Source organism: Sciurus carolinensis, chromosome 19 (assembly GCF_902686445.1).
Source record: "Sciurus carolinensis chromosome 19, mSciCar1.2, whole genome shotgun sequence".
Taxonomy (NCBI): domain Eukaryota; kingdom Metazoa; phylum Chordata; class Mammalia; order Rodentia; family Sciuridae; genus Sciurus; species Sciurus carolinensis.
In genome coordinates this window covers 12,079,659-12,099,670 of record NC_062231.1, presented here as the reverse complement: position 1 = coordinate 12,099,670, position 20,012 = coordinate 12,079,659, and the positions used below count along the sequence as shown (strand labels likewise).

Below are 20,012 nucleotides of genomic sequence, written 5' to 3'. Positions count from 1 at the left end.
CATGTTCTCTAATAAAAGGTGGGCACAAGAGCCGGGGGCGCACGCCTGTAATCCCAGCGGCACCAACTGCATACGGAGCCATGGCCCTTGCTGCGTGGCCGGGGGACTCAGGGAAACTGACGATGTGCCTGTTGTCAGCTGGACCTGGGAGTCCCAGATGTTTCTATCCGTGCATTTAATACCACGGGGAGAGGGTTTCTGGGGCACCTCTAGCCCCCTGAGCCTGGGTCACAGAATGAACGTAGGGAAACAGAGCTACTGAGTCAAACTCAGCTGTGATGAGGTGACCCCCAGTTAATCCAGGTTCCTCTGCAACTCAGAGTGCAAATGAGATGGAAGAAGGCATCAGGTGAAGCTTTCGGGAAAGCGTTTTCAAGGAGACTAACTCAGCTAGGAGGCACAAGCTTTCGCTTTCTCGCCTTTCTCTTTCTTCCTGTGAAGAGGACGTATGTGATGGTTAGAGCTGCAGCAGCCACCTTGTGTTCACGAGGAACCCTGGAAATGGATGCAGCAGAAACTACTCCATCCGTGGTGGAGCTGCCTCGCTGGACCTGGATCGCCTACTTCTGGATTTATTTCACACAAGAGAATAACACCTAAATCATTTAGGGTATCACAATTAGGTTTTCATTACCGGCAGTCAAACACAATTCCTCACTGACACAGATTTATTAGAAAAGCCTCCTGCTGTGGACCGTATTTTCCGAAAGTGATCACAACCGTTATCGCCCATCCCACGGGTTATTTTTGCAACGAGAGTTGACACGCCTCCTAGTGAGTGGCAGAGGCCGGGTCCCCTCCCCTTGAACTTGGGTGGACCTGTGTGACTATCTCGACTAGCGGGTGATGGTAGAAGTGGGGCTACGTGACTCCTAAGGCCTAGATCATAAAAACGCCACGCTCTTCCTCCCGGCTCTCTCTTAGGACAGTCACTCTGGGCACCCAGACTCCAGGCTTCTGCACCAAGTCGCCCAGGCAGAGCGACTAGGGCCATGGCTCCCGGCCGTCAGGCTGGCTTCTGAACAGGCCCACGGCGGGGACCCTGGGAGGGACTTTCCCCTTCTCCTAGTTCAGAGCTCAAAGTACTGAAGGGACCCAGGGCCACAGCTGTTGAAGGTCAAAACTACCTGCTGTGCACGAGCCCCTTCACCCGGCATCGCAGGTCCCTCTCGGCCTGGTCCTGACCCTGTGCTGGACTCTTCACTTGCCTCCTGATGTGGCCCTTCAGCTGCCCTCCTGGCCCTTCTGCTCAACATAGGTGACAGTGACCATTCTGTAACTACATCGCGCACCGTCTGGCCTCCCAGCTCCTGCCAGTACCAGCCTCCCTGCCTCCTGGGCCTGCCTCCACCCCACCTGGCCTGGCGAGGTCCTTCAGAGTCCATGGCGGCCACACTTCGTCAGGAAAGCCTGGGTCACCCGAGTGGAGCGAGTCTCTGCTCCCTGGGGCCTCTGCAGATCTTGTCCCCCCAAAAAACTACAGTTGTGCAAATTATACCTGCACAGAGCGGAATGAGTATCTCTCCTCCCCCTCCATCCTTTCTTCTTAAAAAAAAAAAAAAAAAAGAGAGAGACCTACTGAAGGGCAAGTTAGGGGTTTTATTGGTCTTTGGCATTTTAAGGTTCCTCAGTAACAATGGCACCATAAACACCCTGAATGTTTCCAGAATGAATGGGTAGAATGGATGATGGATGAATAGATGGATGGGTGGACGGATGATGGGCAGATGGATGGGTGGATGGATGGATGGATGGATGGACAGGTGAACGGGTGGATGGTGGATAAGTGGATGGACGGATGGGTGGATGGATGGGTCAGTGGATGGGTGAATGGATGGGTGGATGGATGATGGATGGATGGACGGATGGGTGGATGGATGGGTCAGTGGATGGGTGAATGGATGGGTGGATGGATGATGGATGGATGGACGGATGGGTGGATGGATGGGTCAGTGAATGGGTGAATGGATGGGTGGATGGATGATGGATGGATGGACGGATGGGTGGATGGATGGGTCAGTGGATGGATGGATAGATGGGTGGATGTGTGGATGGATGATAGCTGGATGGATAGATGGATGGGTGGATTGATGATAGATGGGTGGATGGGTGGATGAATGAGTGAATGGGTGGGTGGATGGATGATGGATGTGTTGATAGATAAGGGATAGATAGATGGATGATGGATGGATGGGTGGGTGGGTGGGTGGATGGATGATGGACAGATGATGGATGGATGATGGATGGATGGATGGATGGGTGGACGGATGGACAGATGGATGAAAAAGATGGATGGAGAGGTTGCTGAATGGTTAGCCAGGGAGTGGGTGGGTAGAACTGAGTAGGGGGTAAATTGGGGGGGGTCAGTAGGTGCATAGATAGATCCTTAGGAGCACAAACAGATGGAAGTCTCAGTGAGCAGGTGAGGGGCTGGCGAGTGGGTGGGAGAGAGACGGACAGAGGGCGGGTGGATGAGCGCTTTTATAACCAGGCTCTGGGAAGAATGGAAGGGAGCCCCTTAAACCAGGAGTCGGGAAACTCTTCTGTCGGGGGCCAGATAATAAATATTTTAGGCTTGGTGGGCCACACGTGGTCTTATACGCATATTCTTCTTTGACTTTTTCACAAATACTGAGGAATATAAAGCTCATAGTTAACATCCTACTAATAGGAGCCTATGAAGCCTAATTAATAGCCTAACGGTTAGCCTGCTGTTAAAATCAGCCTGTGGCCCCTCACCAATGTGCTGCACAAAACCAGCATCCTGACCATTAGGAATCAACTGGATTGACCAGAATTCCTCAGTCACCCCGAGTCAGCCCTGTCTACCAAGCAGAGTTGAACTCCAAACACAGAGGACCAGAAGCCATGGCCCCTGACCCTCACAAGAGCACTATGGCACCAGGGACCTTTCCACCAGGGCAGGCAGCCTTAGCCACCAGGGATGGCCCCGTGGCAGGTCCTGAGAGAATGACACTTGTCGTACTACAGCAGGACATGCACACCCGGGTCAACAGCTGCATGTTCAAGGCCACCCAGCCCAGGTGCCCATCAGCAGACGAATGGGGGAAGCAAATGTGGTACGTGTACCCAATGGAATATTACTCAGCCAGAAAGAAGGCATGAAATGATGTCATGTGCAGGAAAATGGATGGAACTGAAGACCGTCACGTTAAGCAAGATAAGCCAGAAGCAGAAGGGTGAGGGTCGTGGGTTTCCTGTCCTGTGTGGAAGCTAGAGAGGAAAAAAAAAGGTGCAGGGCCTCCTGGAAATCAAAGGGAGATGGGTAGAGAAAAGGAAAGGAAGCAGGGAGAGGGAGGAGGGAGGGACAAGGGGAAATACTGGGGACGGATATCGGCCAAATGACAGTGTTGTACGGCATGCACTACGAATTCGTAATGACGAACCCCAGCACTATGTATGAATAAAATGCACCAATAAAAAATATGGAAGCCAGGCCCAGTGGCACATGCCTGTCATCCCACTGGCTCGGGAGGCTAAGGCAGGAGGATCGCAAGTAGAAGGTCAGCCTCAGCAACTTAGTGAGGCTCTCAACAACTCAGCGAGACCCTGTCTCTAATAAAATATAAAAAGGGCTGGGGATGTGGCTCAGTGGTTAAGCGCCCCTGGGTTCAATCCGTGGGACCATAAAAAAGGGGGACGGGAATAGAAAGGAAAAGAAAATGCCCTGAGGTTGGTGGTTGTCCTTTAACCGGTGTCCCTGGCGAGGACTGGGCGAGCTGAGGAGGGACTTCTGCCACTTCTGTCCGCACGCGCTCTGACATGATCTATGCAGCGCTCAGTACCATTTCCCGCAACTAGCTTACGAGTCGTGATTTTTATGGGCTCTTTCTCTCTCTCTCTCTCTTTTTTTTTAATTCTGCTCCTCAGGATATTATTATGGATCACCGGTGGCTGCAGCGTCTTTCCAACTGGCAGGCAGCCGTGCCAACACGGAGGGAACGTTCCCAGTTAAAGCCCTCTTAACCAAGTCATAAAATAAGGGAGCCAGCCAGCAGGCTGCCAGCCCAGGAGCAGAGGCGGGAAGCAGGCGCGCGAGCCCCTTCCGCCCAGCAGAGCTGGTGGCGCGGAGGGAGAGGGCTGAGCCGTCCCCACCGAGGGCGCTGGGCTGCGGCACCCCCCAGAGCCCCATCCCGGGTGGGGGTGCACACCAGGACTGCAGCCCAGCTCCGTCCTCCCGCCCTCTGCTCACGGGGACTGGACAGCAGCCTGGCTCTGCTGCGGGCAGGGAGCTCGCCTGGATCTGCCAAGGGGCCTGGAGTGGCCCTGCCCCAGCAGCGAGATGCACGTGAGACCAGAGGACTGGGAGGACACCCAGGTGGCCCTGCTTAGTCGCCCTGTGATATGTCCGCGGCACCTACAAGAGGTCCATGGTGGACATTCACAGCTCTGACGATCTTTGAGACAGAGAATGGACCACAGGGAGCAGGAGAATGGAAGGCCAGCCCGAGTGGACAGCTCAGAGGAGCAGGGAGCAGGGGCCAGCTGAGCCCGCCGGCTCCGCCACCTCGCATGTCCTCCTGGGCCCTGTTTCCTCACCCTCCCTGTGACTGAGCCCTGACCACAGTCACCTGCTCAGGAAGCCTGCCCAGATTCCCCACGGCTGCTGGCCTGGAACCCACGCACCGTCCCCTTCACTGACCAGGTGCGTCCGAGCAGCCCCCAAGTCTGGTTTCCTTTCCTCTGTGCGTACAAAAGATGACCTCAGCACCAGCCAGGCGTCACTGTCCCCAGAGATGGGGTGACAGAGAAAGGCCCTTTTTCCCCCGAGCTTCTCTGTCGCGTGCAGACACGTCACCTGGTCCACAAGGACCTAACGCAAGCCACGTGCGGGGGCGGGGGCGTGGCCGAGGGGCAGAGCGCCTGCCCCGCACCACGAGGCCCTGGGTTCCGTCCCCAGCCCAGCAAAACCAAAACCACAGGCACCTGGACACAGCCGCGCCCAGAACCCAGCCGACCCCGCCTCTCCTGCAGAGAAGGCTGCAGACCCCTTTCCAGGACCGGGCAGACCGGGCAGCTTCCGGGCGCACCCCGACCCAGGCTGGGGGGCCCGGGGCCAGGCGAGTGCCCTCCACCCTGGGCTTTCCCTGCACCACCCGGCCGCTGCGAGGAAACCGCTTCCGTCTCCCTGACTCTTCTGCCTCTTTATCGCGGTCTTGTAATCGGGCGACTCGTCCGTGACAATTAAAGTGATGAACTCACCAGTCGCAGGTGCTGCAGGGCCTGCACGTACCTGCGGGAGGGACAGAGGGCGGGGCTGCGTCAGCTCCCCGACTCCGGGGCGGGGCCGGGGGCGGGGCCGGGGGCGGGGCCGGGCGAGGGGGCACTCACGCTCGCTCCGAGGACAGCAGTTCCTGCGCGATGACCAGGGCCCGCGACTGTCCTTCCACCTGCCGGAGGAGACAGAGGGTCAGTGGGGGCTGGGCGGCCACGGGGGCGGCAGAAGGGAGACCCCAGAACGGCTGCCACCTCGTCCAAGGCGAGTCCTGACGGATCCGTCAGCGGTCGCTGGTGACCTGATGGTCAACAGGCCACCCATCCTGTGCCTCAGTTTCCCCACCTGTGCGTGTGAAGAGCATCTAAATGGGAGGGTTGAGCAGATGCCCTGCACGCTGCCGGACAGGCACAGCGGCCCCCCGGTGACAGCAGCCTCCCAGCCCGCAGATGACGCTGGCAGACAGGAAGGGTGCTGGGGGCTGGCAGGTGACTGGACCTGCGCCCCTGTGGCCCTATCCTGCGGGACGTCGGAACCGGCTGGAGGCTGGGATTCACAGGTGTGCAGAGACTAACAGAGCAGAAAGGGATTCACCCTGGCCTGGGGCGGGGCAGGTGGCCTGCGGTGGCACGGAGGGCACTCAGCAGGGACGCCGGGTTTCTCCACCTCTGCCTCCCGGTTCAGGTCTGCACAAGCCTCTTTCTGAAGCCAAACCTCAGTTCCCCCTCTGCCTGCCCCTGTGCTGTGGGTGAACCTGAGGAGGTCAAGGGAATGATCACCCTTGAGAAGAGACTCATGGGACCGTGCAGTGTGGTGGTTCAATGGCACAAACCTTCCCTACACAGGACCAAGAAGAGACAGAGCTCTGCAGCTAAGTCCCTTCCCCTGTAAAATGAGGACCAGCCAGGTCAGGGGGCGCACGCCTGTCATCCCAGCGGCTTGGGAGGCTGAGGCAGGAGGATCGCCATCAGCCTCAGCAACTTAGCAAGACCCTAAGCAACTCAGCAGGACCCTATCTCTAAATAAAATACAAAAAAAGGGCTGAGGATGTGGCTCAGTTCAGTGGTTAAGCGCCCCTCGGTTCAATCCTCAGTATCAATCAATCATTGACCAATCAATCGCGGATAGGAGTCAGGATGGCTGGCAACCCTGCAGGAGTCAGTCATTTACTTGTCCTGAGGAATAACACGACAGCCCCTGCTCTGGAGGCGGAAGATCCGGGTCCAAATCCTGGGCTCCACCCCTTCCTATCCTTCCACCCTCTGGCAAGTTGTTTCTCTTCTCAGAACTTTATCCATAAAAACGGGGGCCAGGATCGTGATACCTACTTAATCCTGAACGAGCTGCAGGCACTGAATGTTTCATATGTGCTAAGTACGGCGTTAGGCTGCCTGTCACCTCTCTCCATCCAGGGAGTATCATTATCTCCACTTTACAGATGAGAAACTGAGGCAGAAGCAGGCCCTTCCACCGACTGAGTGGCAGGGCGGAGATTCATACCCAAGAGTCTCCCTCCAGTGTCCGAGAACTTGGCAGAGAGTCTGGCACATAGTACGTACAGATACTCCTTAAGCCAGGGCTTATTTTTGCAGTGTGGGGGATGGAACCCAGGGCCTCACACGTGCCAAGCAAGGGCTCTACCACCGAGCCGCACCCCCACCCCAGTGGGTCTATGGCTCCATAAACCTATCTTAAGTCAAAAGCGTCAAAAGTTGCTGGGCACAGTGGCACATGCCTGTCATCCCAGCAGCTCGGCAGGAGGCTGAGGCAGGAGGACCTTGAGTTCAAAGCCAGCCTCAGCAACTCAGCGAGGCCCTGTCTCTAAATAAAATCTAAAAAAGGGCTGGGATGTGGCTCAGTAGTTGAGAATCCCTGGGTTCAATCCCTGGTACCACTAAAAAAAAAAATAATAATAATAATAATTAGAAGTCAAAACATGCACTTAAGCCAGGTGTGGTGGCATGCACCTGTAGACCCAGCTGCTGGAGAGGCTGCGCGGGGAGGAGCCTCAAGTCCAGCTTGGGCGGCACAGCCAGCTCCTCTCTCAAAACTAACAAAATTGCATTGAACGCCCCACAGACCCTCTGCAAAGCTGGGAAATCCTGAGCCGAGTCATTGCAAATCGGGGTCCCTCTGTACTCAACAGAGTGGCAGCGCAGCTCCTTGCAGATGGCGGGGTCTGGCCGGGAAGCCCCTGGTCTTCTTCCACCTGCTCAGTGGAAGCACAGGTCTGGGCCTCCCGGAGGGCTGGACCCCGCCTTCCTGATTCCTGCCCCGCCGGGCAATGGCCACCAGGCGGCACAGAGTCAGGACCCTGAATCCCTGCACCAACAACCGCCCGGGCCTGGGCTGCCCCATCTGGCAAACGGGGGAGCGTCCCCACCCTGTGGGGACGAGGCGAGGTGGCGGGAGGGAAGTGTTCACGCCCCGCCCGCGCTCCTGGAGTTATCGAGGCTGCCATTGTTAGAATCTCCGAGCCGTCGGGGACCGGCTGCTGGAAGGGTCCAGCACGGGCCATTCCGCACGTCCCTCCGCGGCCCCTCCTGGCCAGACGGGCAGACTCTGGGTGGGCCTCTCGGGGCCGTCCTGCTGCGGAGGCTCCGCGATGATGGATGTGTCTTCTCCAGACAGCCGAGGAGAGGCCCCGCAGGCCCGGTGCCCCAGGCCTGGTCAGAAGCCGCTCCTGGGCGGTGCCCGACTGGACCATTGAATGCAGATGTTTGTTTAACCAGGAAATGAACTCCAAGGTTGCCTGCGGTGTCCAGGACGGGCTTCTTGGAACAGGGCTCCTCCCAGGAGCGTGGGGGTGGGGGCCCCGGGAGACCCCAGGGCAGCCCGGCCAGCGCTCCCTCCCCAGGCCCCAAACCCAAGCTGGTTCAAGGCTATGTGGGGACCAGGGCCGGTTGGGAAGGACAGTCCTTCCCCTGGGGAACCTCAGGGTTAAACAGTGGGTCCCGGGAAGGGCGGGGAGTGCTGGTCCTCTGGCTCTGGGCCTCGCTTTTCCAGCTGTAAAATGGGGTTGCTTAACCTCCTTCTAGAACATCAGTTGCCAACAGGTGGTTGGAGAACCTCTGGGGCTCCCTGCGGGTCTCTCTTTCCCAACCACACGTCTGCACCTGGAGTCCTCATTTAAGTAGACGGAGGCAACAATTCCCAGGACCGGAAAATTCGCCTGCCTTCTGTTCAGCCAATAAGAACGTAGAAACCACCGCCCCTTCTCATGAGCTGTTTTTGCCTATTTATACGAGAAAACAGCTTTTTTTTTTTTTATTAGACACACCTACTTATGTTAGTATGTAATGGGTCTTGATTATTTTAAATGAATTAAAAGGTGGATACTTTAAAGTTTTTCTTAGATCTACTTTTTTTTTTTCTTTTTTTGTACCAGGGATTAGACACAGGGGTGCTAACCACTGAGCCACATCCCCAGTCCTTTTAATATTTTATTTAGAGACAGGGTCTCACTGAGTTGCTTAGGGCCTCACCAAGTTGCTGAGGCTGGCCTCCGACCTGTGATCCTCCTGCCTCAGTCTCCCGAGTCACTGGGATGATTAAGGCGCACGCCACTGTGTCCGGCTCTCAGATCTACTTTCTAACGTGGTAAGTGTTGACAGATATGACTTCTCACGACAAAAACTCTTTGGGGCCCTCGAGTGTTTTGAAGAGGGAAGACAGGTCTGAGGATAAAACTTGTGAGAGCTGCTGTCTCTGAAGTCACCACCAAAGGGTGGCCTGGAGTGAGGACAGAGTTGGAGTATGGAGTTTGGAGGGGTGATGGGCCAGGGGACAGGCCAGGGAAGCCCCAGCTGAAGGCCTGTCCCTCTGATGGACCCAAGCGTGTCAGGTCCCATGATCCTCCTCCTCAGTGTTCCGTCCCACGGAAGAGAAAGGAGCCGTGTCCTCCCCTCCTGCCTCCTGCCTCCCCTTCGGCCTCCTGGGTTCAGTGTCTGCCGCCTCCTTTCTCTCCTGCCACCTCCAGCTCCTCCGTCAGTCACTGGAGCCTCTGCAGGAGGAGGGGCCCTGGGACTCCGCCCACCCCCACCCCCCAGGCCGCGGAGGCCTCGAGCTGGGTTATTCCAGGCAAATCACTCCCCAGCCTGGCCGGTTTGGTGCCCAGGATCCCCGACGTCTCACCGGGTGCCTCGAGATCACACGCCAAGCCTGAGGAGGGCACCCCGCCCGCGACCTCACCAGCCGGCCTCCTCAGCCAGGCGGCTCCCCCACAGAGCAAAACCCAGATCCCGGAGGCGGGAGGGATGCCCTGGGGGGTCTCAGGAGGCTTCGGTGGGCCCAGGGTCCGGGGTGGGGCCCGGGCCACGTGCCGGGGTCACACCTGGAGATGGGAACGCGCTCGGGTAGTCGGACGCGGGGGCACCAGGTTCCAGGCGGCCTCCGTGACCCGCCCCGGCAGATGCAGTCCCTGCCCTTGAGATGCAGATGGGTCAGGGCCTCCGGCTCAGCCTCCCAGGACGGGCGCAGGATTCAGAGGTGGGAGCTCGGGCAGCTCATCCATCATGCCAGCTGTCACCAGGGTCCTGGTGACCATGTGGAGGGGGCAGAGGACACCGAGGGGGAGGCTGCACCCGTCGAGGTCGAGGGAGGGAAGGAGAGGCCACCAGGGAGAGGCCCCGGCCTCCCCAGCACCCACTACTCCTGGAGACGGGCTGGCGGACAGGTGGGTGACAGGTGGCCCGGTGACCTGAAAAGCTTTTCACCTCAGAGAAGATCTTGGGCCTGGCAGCAGCACAGGCCAGGCCTCGGACACCCGACCGCCGCTCCTGGCTTGGCCTGGGAGCAGCTGAAGCCCTGGGCGGCCGGGGGGAGCTGGGGTCTTCCTCCCCACGCGACTGAGGCTCTGCACGCCCCCGGCCACCAGCAAGCCCCCGCCGTCAGCTTCTGTGGGCTGGACTGTTCCAGAAGCTGCCTGTGAGTGGGCCAGCACAGCATCCCCCTCTGTCCCTGGCTTCTTGGCCTGAGGTCCTCCCGTCCATCCACGTCGTCACGGTGTTCCGTGGCACGGCGCGGATCTCACGTGTTCCTGCCCATTTGGCCGTGGAAGGTCACCAAGAGGGCAGACCAGGCCTGACCACAATCACCAACAAAATGACCTCTGAATGCCTGAGAATCCGAGAGAGGCTGAGATCGTGGTTACCTACAGCTCCCCATCTCCTGTCCCCACCTGCCCTTTGGTCTGAGAAAGATCCAGCCATGCCTTTGAAAGGCCAGCCAGGGCCTGGACAGCACCCTCTGTCCTGCCTGACCTTGCTGTGCAGACCCTCTGCCTCCCTCCCGCCTAAGTCCTCCTATCCTCCAAGGAGGCTCGGCCGCTCCTCCAGGAAGCCCCCGCCTGCCGTGATTCCCAGCGCGTGGACCCCTCTGGCTTGGGTTCAGCTCACACAGCTGGACACTCTGGGTGTCCCCAGAGCCGACCCGTCCCACCCGCCACAGCCTCAGTTTGTGGTCGGGGGTGAGACAGAGCATTTGGAGAAGTACCCAGAACACACACGGCGACATGTAAAGGACATCCTGGGGGCTGACTCTGTTCTCCAACTCCCCCGAGGTTGCGGGACTCTCTTAGCGTCTTTCCAGGCATCCCCCAGAGCTGAGGGCGTGTGATGCACACTACAGACCGGACACCAGTAGGCGGACCGGAGCTCGTATGTGGAGACCTGCGGGGATCCTGGTGATGTGCGTGCAGATCCCGATGGGGACCTGCAAGTGCCCAGGTGCCCTTGGTGCTGCAGATCCACCCCGGGGGGCATGAGCAGCGAGGCTGTGGCGCATCTGGGGCAACTGCTAGGAAACCAGCGGGTGCCACACACCCGGGGCCGGGCATGGGGCTGGACTAAGCAGAGAGGACACCGGGCCCCAGAACAACCTCTAGGAAGGACAGGGGATCCCCGCGTCTTCACGTGCAGCTCCAGCCCCCGGGGATTCTGAAGCAGGTACGGGCGACACACAGGTGTCCCGGACGCCTTCCCCCTGGGCTCTGCTCGTTGGCACCCCTTCCCCCGCACAGGCCACCCGGAAGGGTCCCTCGTCCCTCTGCATGGTCACCGGGGAGCCAGGAACCAGCAGCACCAGGGATGAGAGAAAATGCAGGTCAGAGCCAGGCTGGGTCGCTGGCCGCGCAGAAGACGTGAGGCGGGACCAGGCCCGTGTCTGTTCAACAGTCACGAGTTTACGTTTGATGTCCTCACTTAAGGGCGGGGACGGAGTCTAATGCATCCGTTTACTGAGTTTATGTGAAGGTAAACTCACATAAAGACTGAAGGCTTCTGTCCTTGTGCCCCCTAGCGAGGATGCACCTGTGAAGGACTAACACGGGACAAGTATGTCAGTAATCGGGAAATAAGAGAAGGAAATACACGACCAAGCACTGTCAGGAGACCTCTCCACAAGAAGCCGTGCCTGGGCAGGTGACATTTAACTTGCGTCCTGCAGCCAGCCATGCAAAGGGCAGGCGCTGTGCTTTGGGTGGAGGAAATGTCAAGTGCAAAGGCCCTGGGGTGGGTTTTCAAGGGGGAAAAAAAACAACAGAACTCATTTTTGTGTCATGTAAGCTACCGGGTCGAAGGTCTGGGTATGAGTGGACTTTCCTCATAATAAAGAACAAAGCACGGCAGGCAGGGAGTCCGATCTTTAAAATCGGGAGCCAATAATGGAATGGCAGATACAAAAGGAGAAGAAAGCTGGGGGCGGGGTGGGGAGCGGGGAGCTCAGAGCTCAGCTTGGGGGTTGTGCTGGGTTTGTCTTCGGGGTTCCTGAGAAGGACCCGAGAGGGGGAGCTCGAGAGCTGAGGCTGGGGACTGAGCGAGACGCGGGGCCTGCGTGCAGGTGGTGGCGAGGATCCCCGGGGTGGGGCGGTCCTGCAGAGCCCGGGAGGTGGGGCAGCGGGGACAGAGACTCCAGCCCATGAGGCTCTGCCACACTGGCCTTCCAGGCTCCGGGCTCACCCCCGCCTCCACCCCGCCGCCGCCCGGCCTCTGCACCGCCGGGTCCCCAGAGCTTCGCCCGCCTCCTCCCTCGCGCTCACTGCGACCTGCCCCGGTGGTTGAGGCTGGCGCGACCCTGCTGCCCAGGCGAGCGGAATGCAGAAAGGTCGAGAAAAGACCTTCAAGAAAAGAATCAAGAATGGAGGGATCCGAGGGTGCCGGCGCCTTCCGCACCAGGCTGGGCTGGGAAGACCCCCGGCGCCCTCGGCGCTGAACGGAGAAGCAAAAGGTGGTCTGTCCACTCGGGAGGGTCGCTCAGCCTTTCGACAGGACCCGCGGCCACATGGACGGCCCTGGACCCTAGGCCACGTGAGTCAGGTGTGCGAAGGGAAAGAGGACCCGAGGGGCGGGCCAGGGGTCGCCGGGCTTTGCGGTGGACCCTGCAAGCTGGGCAGGTGGGCGAGGCCAGGCTGCAGGGGCTGGGGGCCCAGGCTGGCCCGGAGGGGGCGTGGCGTCAGGAAACGGGAGGAGGAGCCCGGGAGGGGCCGCCCCCGCCTCTGGGGAGCTGGTATTTGGCTGGGCAGTGCCCGTGAGTCTGCGGCCAGCCTCTGAGTGTCTCCTGTCCCCACCCGAGCTATTTTTAAGCTCTTTGCCTTTTATTCTCCCCTCCTCCCTCTTTCCTTCAACCCCCACCCTTTGTGCCTCTGAGTGGGAGAGAGGGCGAGGTCGGACACGGGGGTGGACCGGCTGGACGCGGCCTCCTGCTCGGCTCCAGAAACCTCTCCCTCCTGACTTGGCGGCCCCGAAACGTCCAGGAAGGCGGGGCTCACCCTCCTCGCCCCGCCAAAGAGCTTCCCCAGGTCCCAGGGGGCGACCCCACCAGCTGCTCCCATCTATTGTGGATCAGTTCCTGCAAGGAGTTTGGAGAGATGGGAAATCCAGCTTCCATGTCCCACATCACGTGACTAAGGCACAGCGTGTGTGTGTGTGTGTGTGTGTGTGTGTGTGTGTGTGTGTGTGTGGTCTTCACCCTTCGGAGACATCCAAGTCCCCAGCCAAAAGAATAAGCCAGTGAGCCTTCCCCCACTGCCACCCCAGCAGTCCTCCTGTGCAAAGGCCCTGCGGAAGCGTCCCGCCCACCTGCACAGTGGCTCCGCCCCTGGGAACGCTGGTAGGCGGAGCTGCTCCGGAGCGAGCTGCGCGCCCTCGCAGGGGTAGCGCGGAGGCAGATGCGGAGATGTTACAGGGTCCTGCTTGGGATCAATCCTAGAATATTTTTTTTCCAGCACCAAGAATGGAAGCCAAGAGCCAGGACCTCACACACGCTGGGCGAGGGCACTTCCACTGAGCTATGCTCCTGCTACGGGGGAGGAACGTCAGCACAGCCCCCAGATGCGACCCAGCACGGGAGAATCTTCAGGTGCCATTAAACCAAGCAAGTCTCCCCAGGTTTCCCACAGTCTGATAGTTCCTGTAGAAGTGTCAACCCTACAAGGACCCCACTCCTAATGGTCTACGTAGGAGACAGCAGAGAAGTCCTGGAAGGACACACACGGCTCTAGCTCCGTGAGGGCGCAGGCCTCAGGGTGAGTGACGCTCTGACAGGCCACCAGGACAATCTGGCAGAGCAGGCTTTGCGCAAGGACAACGTTTTGGAAGGTGATTTCTCCTTTGGCATGATAGCGCAAGCCTCATAGAGCGAGATGGGCGGGCCGGGAGCGGAGGCGCACGCCCATAATCCTGGAGACTTGGGAGGCCGAGGCAGGAGGATCAAAAGTTGGAGGCCAGCCTCAGCACCTCAGCAAGGCCCTGTCTCTAAATAAAATATAAAAAAGGCTGGGGATGTGGCTCAGGGGTTAAGCACCTCTGAGTTCAATCAAAAGAAAGACGGACAGGCAGGCAGACAGGCAGGCAGGCAGGTGGAAGGACAGGGATGCTCGATTCCACTGGCCGATGAGCATCTGGGCCCTGGAGAGGAAACCCACCCGCCAATACAAGAGGCCGGTTCCTGGCTCTGACCGGTCCCGCCCCAGCCGCCTCAGCTGCTGGCCCTGGGTTAGAGCTCCTGCCGAACACAGAAGGGATCCCCGCGCGTCCTCGTGCCTGTGACCCCGGGATTGTCGCTGGGCAGACTGCCGCCCAGCCCGGCCCCAGGCTGCCTTGCTCTTCCTGCTGTGTGGCGGCACCGTCCGAGTCTCCTTGGACCCACTCGCTGTCCTAACCGTTCTGGAGCAGGTATTGTCACGGCGACGTCCACTTCTTAGGGAGACCGAGGGCACCTGGCCAAGTGGGCCTGAGCCTCTCTGGTTCCTCCCGCCCGGCCCCCTGCCCCTTGCTCTTTCTAGGGCTCGAACAGTGGACTGGAGACCTGGAGGCAGGGCGGTGGGCCCAAGTGATCGTCGCTGTCCAGGAAACCAGATTTTCACAATGGTCCTGAGCAGGACAGACCCTGCTGGTCCCTCGTGGGCAGTGCTGGGGAGGGAACCCAGGACCTCACACGTGCTAGGGGGCGGTCTACAGCTGAGCCTCGCCCCCAGCCCTTGACATCTTTAGTGTTGGCACGGGGTCTTGCTGAGTTGCTGAGGATGGCCTCCAACTTGCCGTCCTCCTGCCTCAGCCTCCTGAGCTGCTAGGACGACAGGCGTGCCCTGTGTCCAGCTCACACTTGGCAGGAATGCCCAACGGCACTTACTCCCGTCAGCGCAGATGCGCCCGCTGGCCAGGAACTGGGTCTCACTGTGCTTTGAGCCTGACTTGCCCCAGACGGACACACCCGTCTGTCACACCCACCACCTGCTGACACTGCCGCGGGACCAGGGGAGACCAGCTTCCGTTCCGACTCTGCTTTCAGCTAATAAAGTCACTCATGTCCGCAACACCCTTCACCCCACGAGTCCCACATCACAGACGCGGAAACCGAGGCCCAGAGCCCGGGGTCAGCAGGATGGGTCGGCCTTGATTCGATCCCGGGACCCCGCGGGGACTCCCCAGGCAGGCCCGGCGGCCATGCGCCTATTATTGCTTTCTTTACTTACTTTCGGGCCCCGGGGTTAAACGGGGGGCGCTTCTCCACGGAGCCGCACCCCCAGCCCCTCTTTTTCTGCCGTCACATCTCAAGTGCCCAAGCTCCTCACTCGGGGTGTCCCCTACCTTGTGGGTGAGGCTGGGGTCTCTCGGAGGGCCGTCCTCCTCCTCCGAGCTTCCCTGCTCCTCATCCGACGTGAGGTCGTCTTTGGGGGTCGCCGTCGAGATGGGGCAGACCTTGTAGGGCTCCGTGTAGGCGCTGGAAGGAGCAGGGCAGAGGGTTAGAGCCGCCGAGAAGGACCAGCCAGGGGCGCAATCGATGCCTGGCTCTGTACACCGAGCTCCATGTCCCCCACGGGGCCAGAACCCAGGAACACCCAGTGCAAACTTCCCTATCCTGCTCCGAGCCAGGCTGGCCTCTTTTTAGTGCCTTGAACATCTCGGGCTCTCTGCTGCCCCAGTACCTTTGCACAAGCCGTCTAAGACAGGACCACACTGCCATGAGGGACTAGGCAGCCTGTGAGGCAGAGGGAAGGTCCAAATAAAATGATTGTGGGCTCACCTTCCTGGAAGATCCTGAGACAATCACAGCTTAAGACCAGGTGGTGCTTCACAGCTGCCTAACTGAGACTATTATACAGATATTGTCATGAATTATTTCAATGATTAATACGTGCCTTCAATGATATATTGATGGATGGCTGGCTTTATGGTGGACACAGACTAGGCAGTGAATGAGCAAATATGGTCCCTGTCCTCAAGAGTGAATGCCCCATCCACAATCAGATTGCAACCTCCACATTAGAGGCTCTGGCCCCATTACCGCAGCCTCCTTCCCCAGCCTCCCTCTCCATGTAGCACAGTGATTGTTCTACAGTAGAGATGGGGCTCCTCTCCTGCTCAAAGACCCTCAGTGGCTCCCTCTTACCCCTGGCAACATGGCCCTGGACTACTTCTCACCAGACTTCTCTTTATGCTCAAAATCCAGGCACCTGGACATCCTGAATCCCCTCTCTCCACCTCCCCAGCCCTCTTCATTTTTAAAAATTTGAGACAGGGTCTCACTGTTTCCCAGGTTGACCTGGAATTTGCCATCCTCTGGCCTCAGCCTCTCGAGAACCTGCAATTATGGGCATTCCCCACGAAGGGGGACAGGCTGGGGAGGAGCTGGCCTGTGAGGAGGCGGGGCCTGTTCCTGCCTGGGCTCCCACTGACACCGTGGGGTGGGGGTGGGCTTGTGCCTTTGTGTGCAGACTCCAGGCTCAGCGGCAACCCAACCCGGTACCCAGTGATCTCCCCTGGGGTCACACCTCATTCTTATTTTTGGGGGTGGGGACTAGTGGGGATTGAACCCAGGGGTGCTTAACCACTGAGCCACATCCCTAGCCCTATTTTGTATTTTATTTAGAGACAGGGTCTCACTGAGTTACTCAGGGCCTCGCTAAGTGGTTGAGGCTGGCCTTGAACTTGTGATCCTCCTGTCTCGGCCTCCAAGGCCACTGGGGTTACAGGCGTGCACCGCAGTGCCCGGCTCTTCTTAAAAACGAAACAAACACACAAAAATCCCTGACGTTTTTGACCTTTTCTTTCTAACCATGAGCGCAGACAAACATATCTTGCCCCAAGCTCAGCACCTACCTGCCCCCAGGTGCGACCAGGTGCGTGCAGACAGACCCCGGCTGTGTGCTGAGTCCCCTGGAACCGCCCCTCCCAGGACCTCCCTGCCCTGCTGCCATCACGGCACCATGCTGGGGACATCGTCCCCCCAGGAGCCAGTCCCAGCCCGAAGGTCACCTCCGCTGCTCAGCGGGGCTCAGCGCCATGCAGGACCCGGCCTCCTGGACCACCTGAGCCCCAAGGGGTCAGTTTTGGTTCATCCAGCGGGAGGCAGGGAGCCGAGCCGCCCTCCCTCTGCGGGGACGGCCACATCAGGCCCCAGCAGGGGCTCCCTGCGCTCTGTCCATGATCACCGGCCTCGGAGAGGCCCGGAGCCACCGACTGCTGCCCCGGGAAAGAAGGTGCGTGCGGCGCCTTCCCGAGAGCAAAGGGTCCCGGCCACACCTCCTCGCAGACAGCAAGCTGGCGCACTTCCCAGCACGGCCACTAGGGGGCGCTCAACCCCCCCAACCCGCCCCTGGTGTCTCCCTGTCACAGCCTCTGTGGTCCAGGCCACCGCGACAAGTGCCCATCACAGAACCCGAGGGCTCTGCCTCAAGCCAAGCGGGGGAGGGGTGGTTTTTACAGAGCACAGCAGCAGAGCTGGGGGTGACACCCAGTGACCCCGGGGAGAGTACCCATGACAGCCAAACCCCCAGAGAGGGGAAGGGGTTTGCTCAAAGTCACACAGCACTTCTGGACCAATCCACTCCGCCTCAGATGATGCGATGATCCCATTGAACACTAAGGCAGGTCGGAATCCATCAAGGTGTTGGACTTGGGTCTCCAGGTGCCGGGGCAGGGACGGCTTTGCTTGGCTTTCTGTGAGTTCCTTTATTGTAAGTACTGACTTATTTTGTGGTACTGGTGCTCTACCACTGAGCTATACCTCCAGCCTTTTAAAAAAACTTTTGAGACAGGTTCTTAATAAGTCGCTGAGGCTGGCCTCCAATGTGTGATCCTCCTGCCTCAGCCTCCCGAGTTGCTGGGTTACCGGGCTGTGCGGCCACACCGGCCATTTTATTTTTGCGAGTCAGGGAAGTGCAGAGGGGAGAGCTCAGGCTGGAGCTGAGGCTGTCTGGCTGGCCAGGGACTGACTGTGTTTAACCTCGCCGAGCCTCAGCCATGCCAGCTCTCAGGGCTGTGGGCAGCGCTCAACTGGAGAATAGTGTGAAACACTAATTGATGTCAACAGCAAATAAAGCAAACAGCTCAGAACGGTGCCGAACACACGCTGGCTCCCTACTCCTCTGTCCCTTGTGAGTGTGCTTCCCAAGCCCGAGTCACTCCTCAGTGACCAGTGTGGCCTCGCTGCCTACAGCTGTTATTTTCCTCCCTCTCCCCTTCCTTCCTCCCTATCCCCCACACCTCGCCTTTTTCTTTCTTTCATTTTTGGCACTAGAGATTGAACCCAGGGGTGCTCTACCACTGAGCCACATCCCTTTTATTTTGAGACAGGGTCTCACTAAGTTGCCGAGGCTGGTCTCTAACCTGTGAGCCTCCCGCCTCGGCCTCTGGAGTTGCTGCAATTATAGGCGTGCACCACCGCACCCAGCAACTTCTCTGTTCTCTTCAGATTGACTCATTTTTTAACATTTACTACCTACTCTGGCCTCACGCTAAGGCATAACACCTGTGCAGCCACACTGTGTATTATTGTAACACTTCAAAATACATAATTATGAAATCATGATAGCCTGCTACTAAAATCATCCTGCTGACCACTGGACATGCACGGACCTCACAGATAACACACATAAACCTGGTCACTTCTGCTCCAGCGACCATCTGTCTTTCCCCAGATCTCAGCTAAAGTCAGAAGTGTGGCCCGTGGTGATGGCCCACTTACAGTTATACATCCTGTTTCTGTTTTCTAGAAAGATCATGAAAACAGAGGTCCGGGGCAAGGGCTCAGGTGTGCTCATTTATGTCACTCTGGCCCTTAGAGACTATGAGCAGAACACATGAGGATAAACTGCCATTAAAAGGTCTTTACGGCTCTTGCGGTGGTGCACGCCTATAAAGCCAGCAACTTGGGAGGCTGAGGCTGGAGGATCACAAGTTCAAGACCAGCTTGAAAGACTTAGTGAGGCCCTAAGCAGCTTCGTGAGACCGTCTCTCAAAAGCAAAAACGGAAAGGGCTGGGGATGTGGCTCCGTGGTAGAGTATGCCCGGGTTCAACCCCCAGTACTGTGCAAAGAAAAAAAAAATTGCTTTTACAGCACAGAAATGCGTGTCTGATCCCACGCCTTCACAGGGTCAATGAAAATGTAGGTAATGACCTTGATCTTGGACAGAAGCCATCAGTTAAATGAACTAATTGAACATGTCAGTACTAAGACCACAGGTGTCAATACAGCTGCTCCTGCAGACCTTGGTCATTGTCACCAGACGGATCTTCAAATGCAGGGCAAGGTGACACCTCTGAGAAATGTGTTCTTGACCTGGGGGCATAGCTCAGTGGTAGGGCTCTTGCCTGGCATGTACAAGGCCCTGGGTGCCATCCCCAGCACCAAAAAAATAAAAATAAAAATAAATACATACATAAAAGTTCCCTCCACAACTTCCCACATCCTCTCACCGACCCTGGCAGAACCTCTGTCCTCGGGGACACAGCCAGCACACACCCATGGACTTCATCTCCCCAGTCCGCAAACAGACATCTGGGATGGGTCCTCTACTCAGCAGTGGTCCCAGGAAGCCTGCCAGGCTCTGATCTGGGTCTGCCTGGTACCTGTCTGTTTGGTTTCTCGTTCAATCAAAAAAATTTCCTACTAAGAAGCCTCTGTGCTCCAGACTCTGCTCTAGGCGCCGGAGGCCAGTGACCAGCCAGCAGAGAGTGCGCCATGGCTTCTCTAGTCAACCAACAGTGATCGTGACTGACAGAGGGCCTGGCTCCAGACGGACTCCTTGAGCACACTGACATCACATATGAGGACACCTCGAATGCCACCACCTACCCATCCACTCATCCAGCTAAACACTCACTCAACCATTTATTGCCTCCATCCATCCATCCCCCCACCCATCCACCCATCCACACATTCATCCATCCACCCATGCATCCATCCATCCACTGATCCATCCATCTACCCATCCATCCACCCAACCAACGACCGATCCATCCACACATGCATCCGTCCACCCACCCATTCATCCAC

The 20,012-nt window shown here is 58.3% G+C and overlaps 1 protein-coding gene across 2 annotated transcripts in view; it reads right to left on the bottom strand.

Moving 5' to 3' along the window:
- Window positions 1-20,012, bottom strand: part of Fgd5 (FYVE, RhoGEF and PH domain containing 5) — a 105,579-nt gene that overhangs the window by 36,632 nt on the left and 48,935 nt on the right. For both annotated transcript variants that reach the window (XM_047534875.1, XM_047534876.1), the window contains exons 3-5: window positions 15,322-15,454; window positions 5,353-5,411; window positions 5,224-5,254 (exon numbers count right to left, since the gene is read on the bottom strand). In XM_047534875.1, coding sequence (XP_047390831.1) covers window positions 5,224-5,254; window positions 5,353-5,411; window positions 15,322-15,454 — 223 coding nt within the window. The remainder of the gene's footprint in view (window positions 1-5,223; window positions 5,255-5,352; window positions 5,412-15,321; window positions 15,455-20,012) is intronic.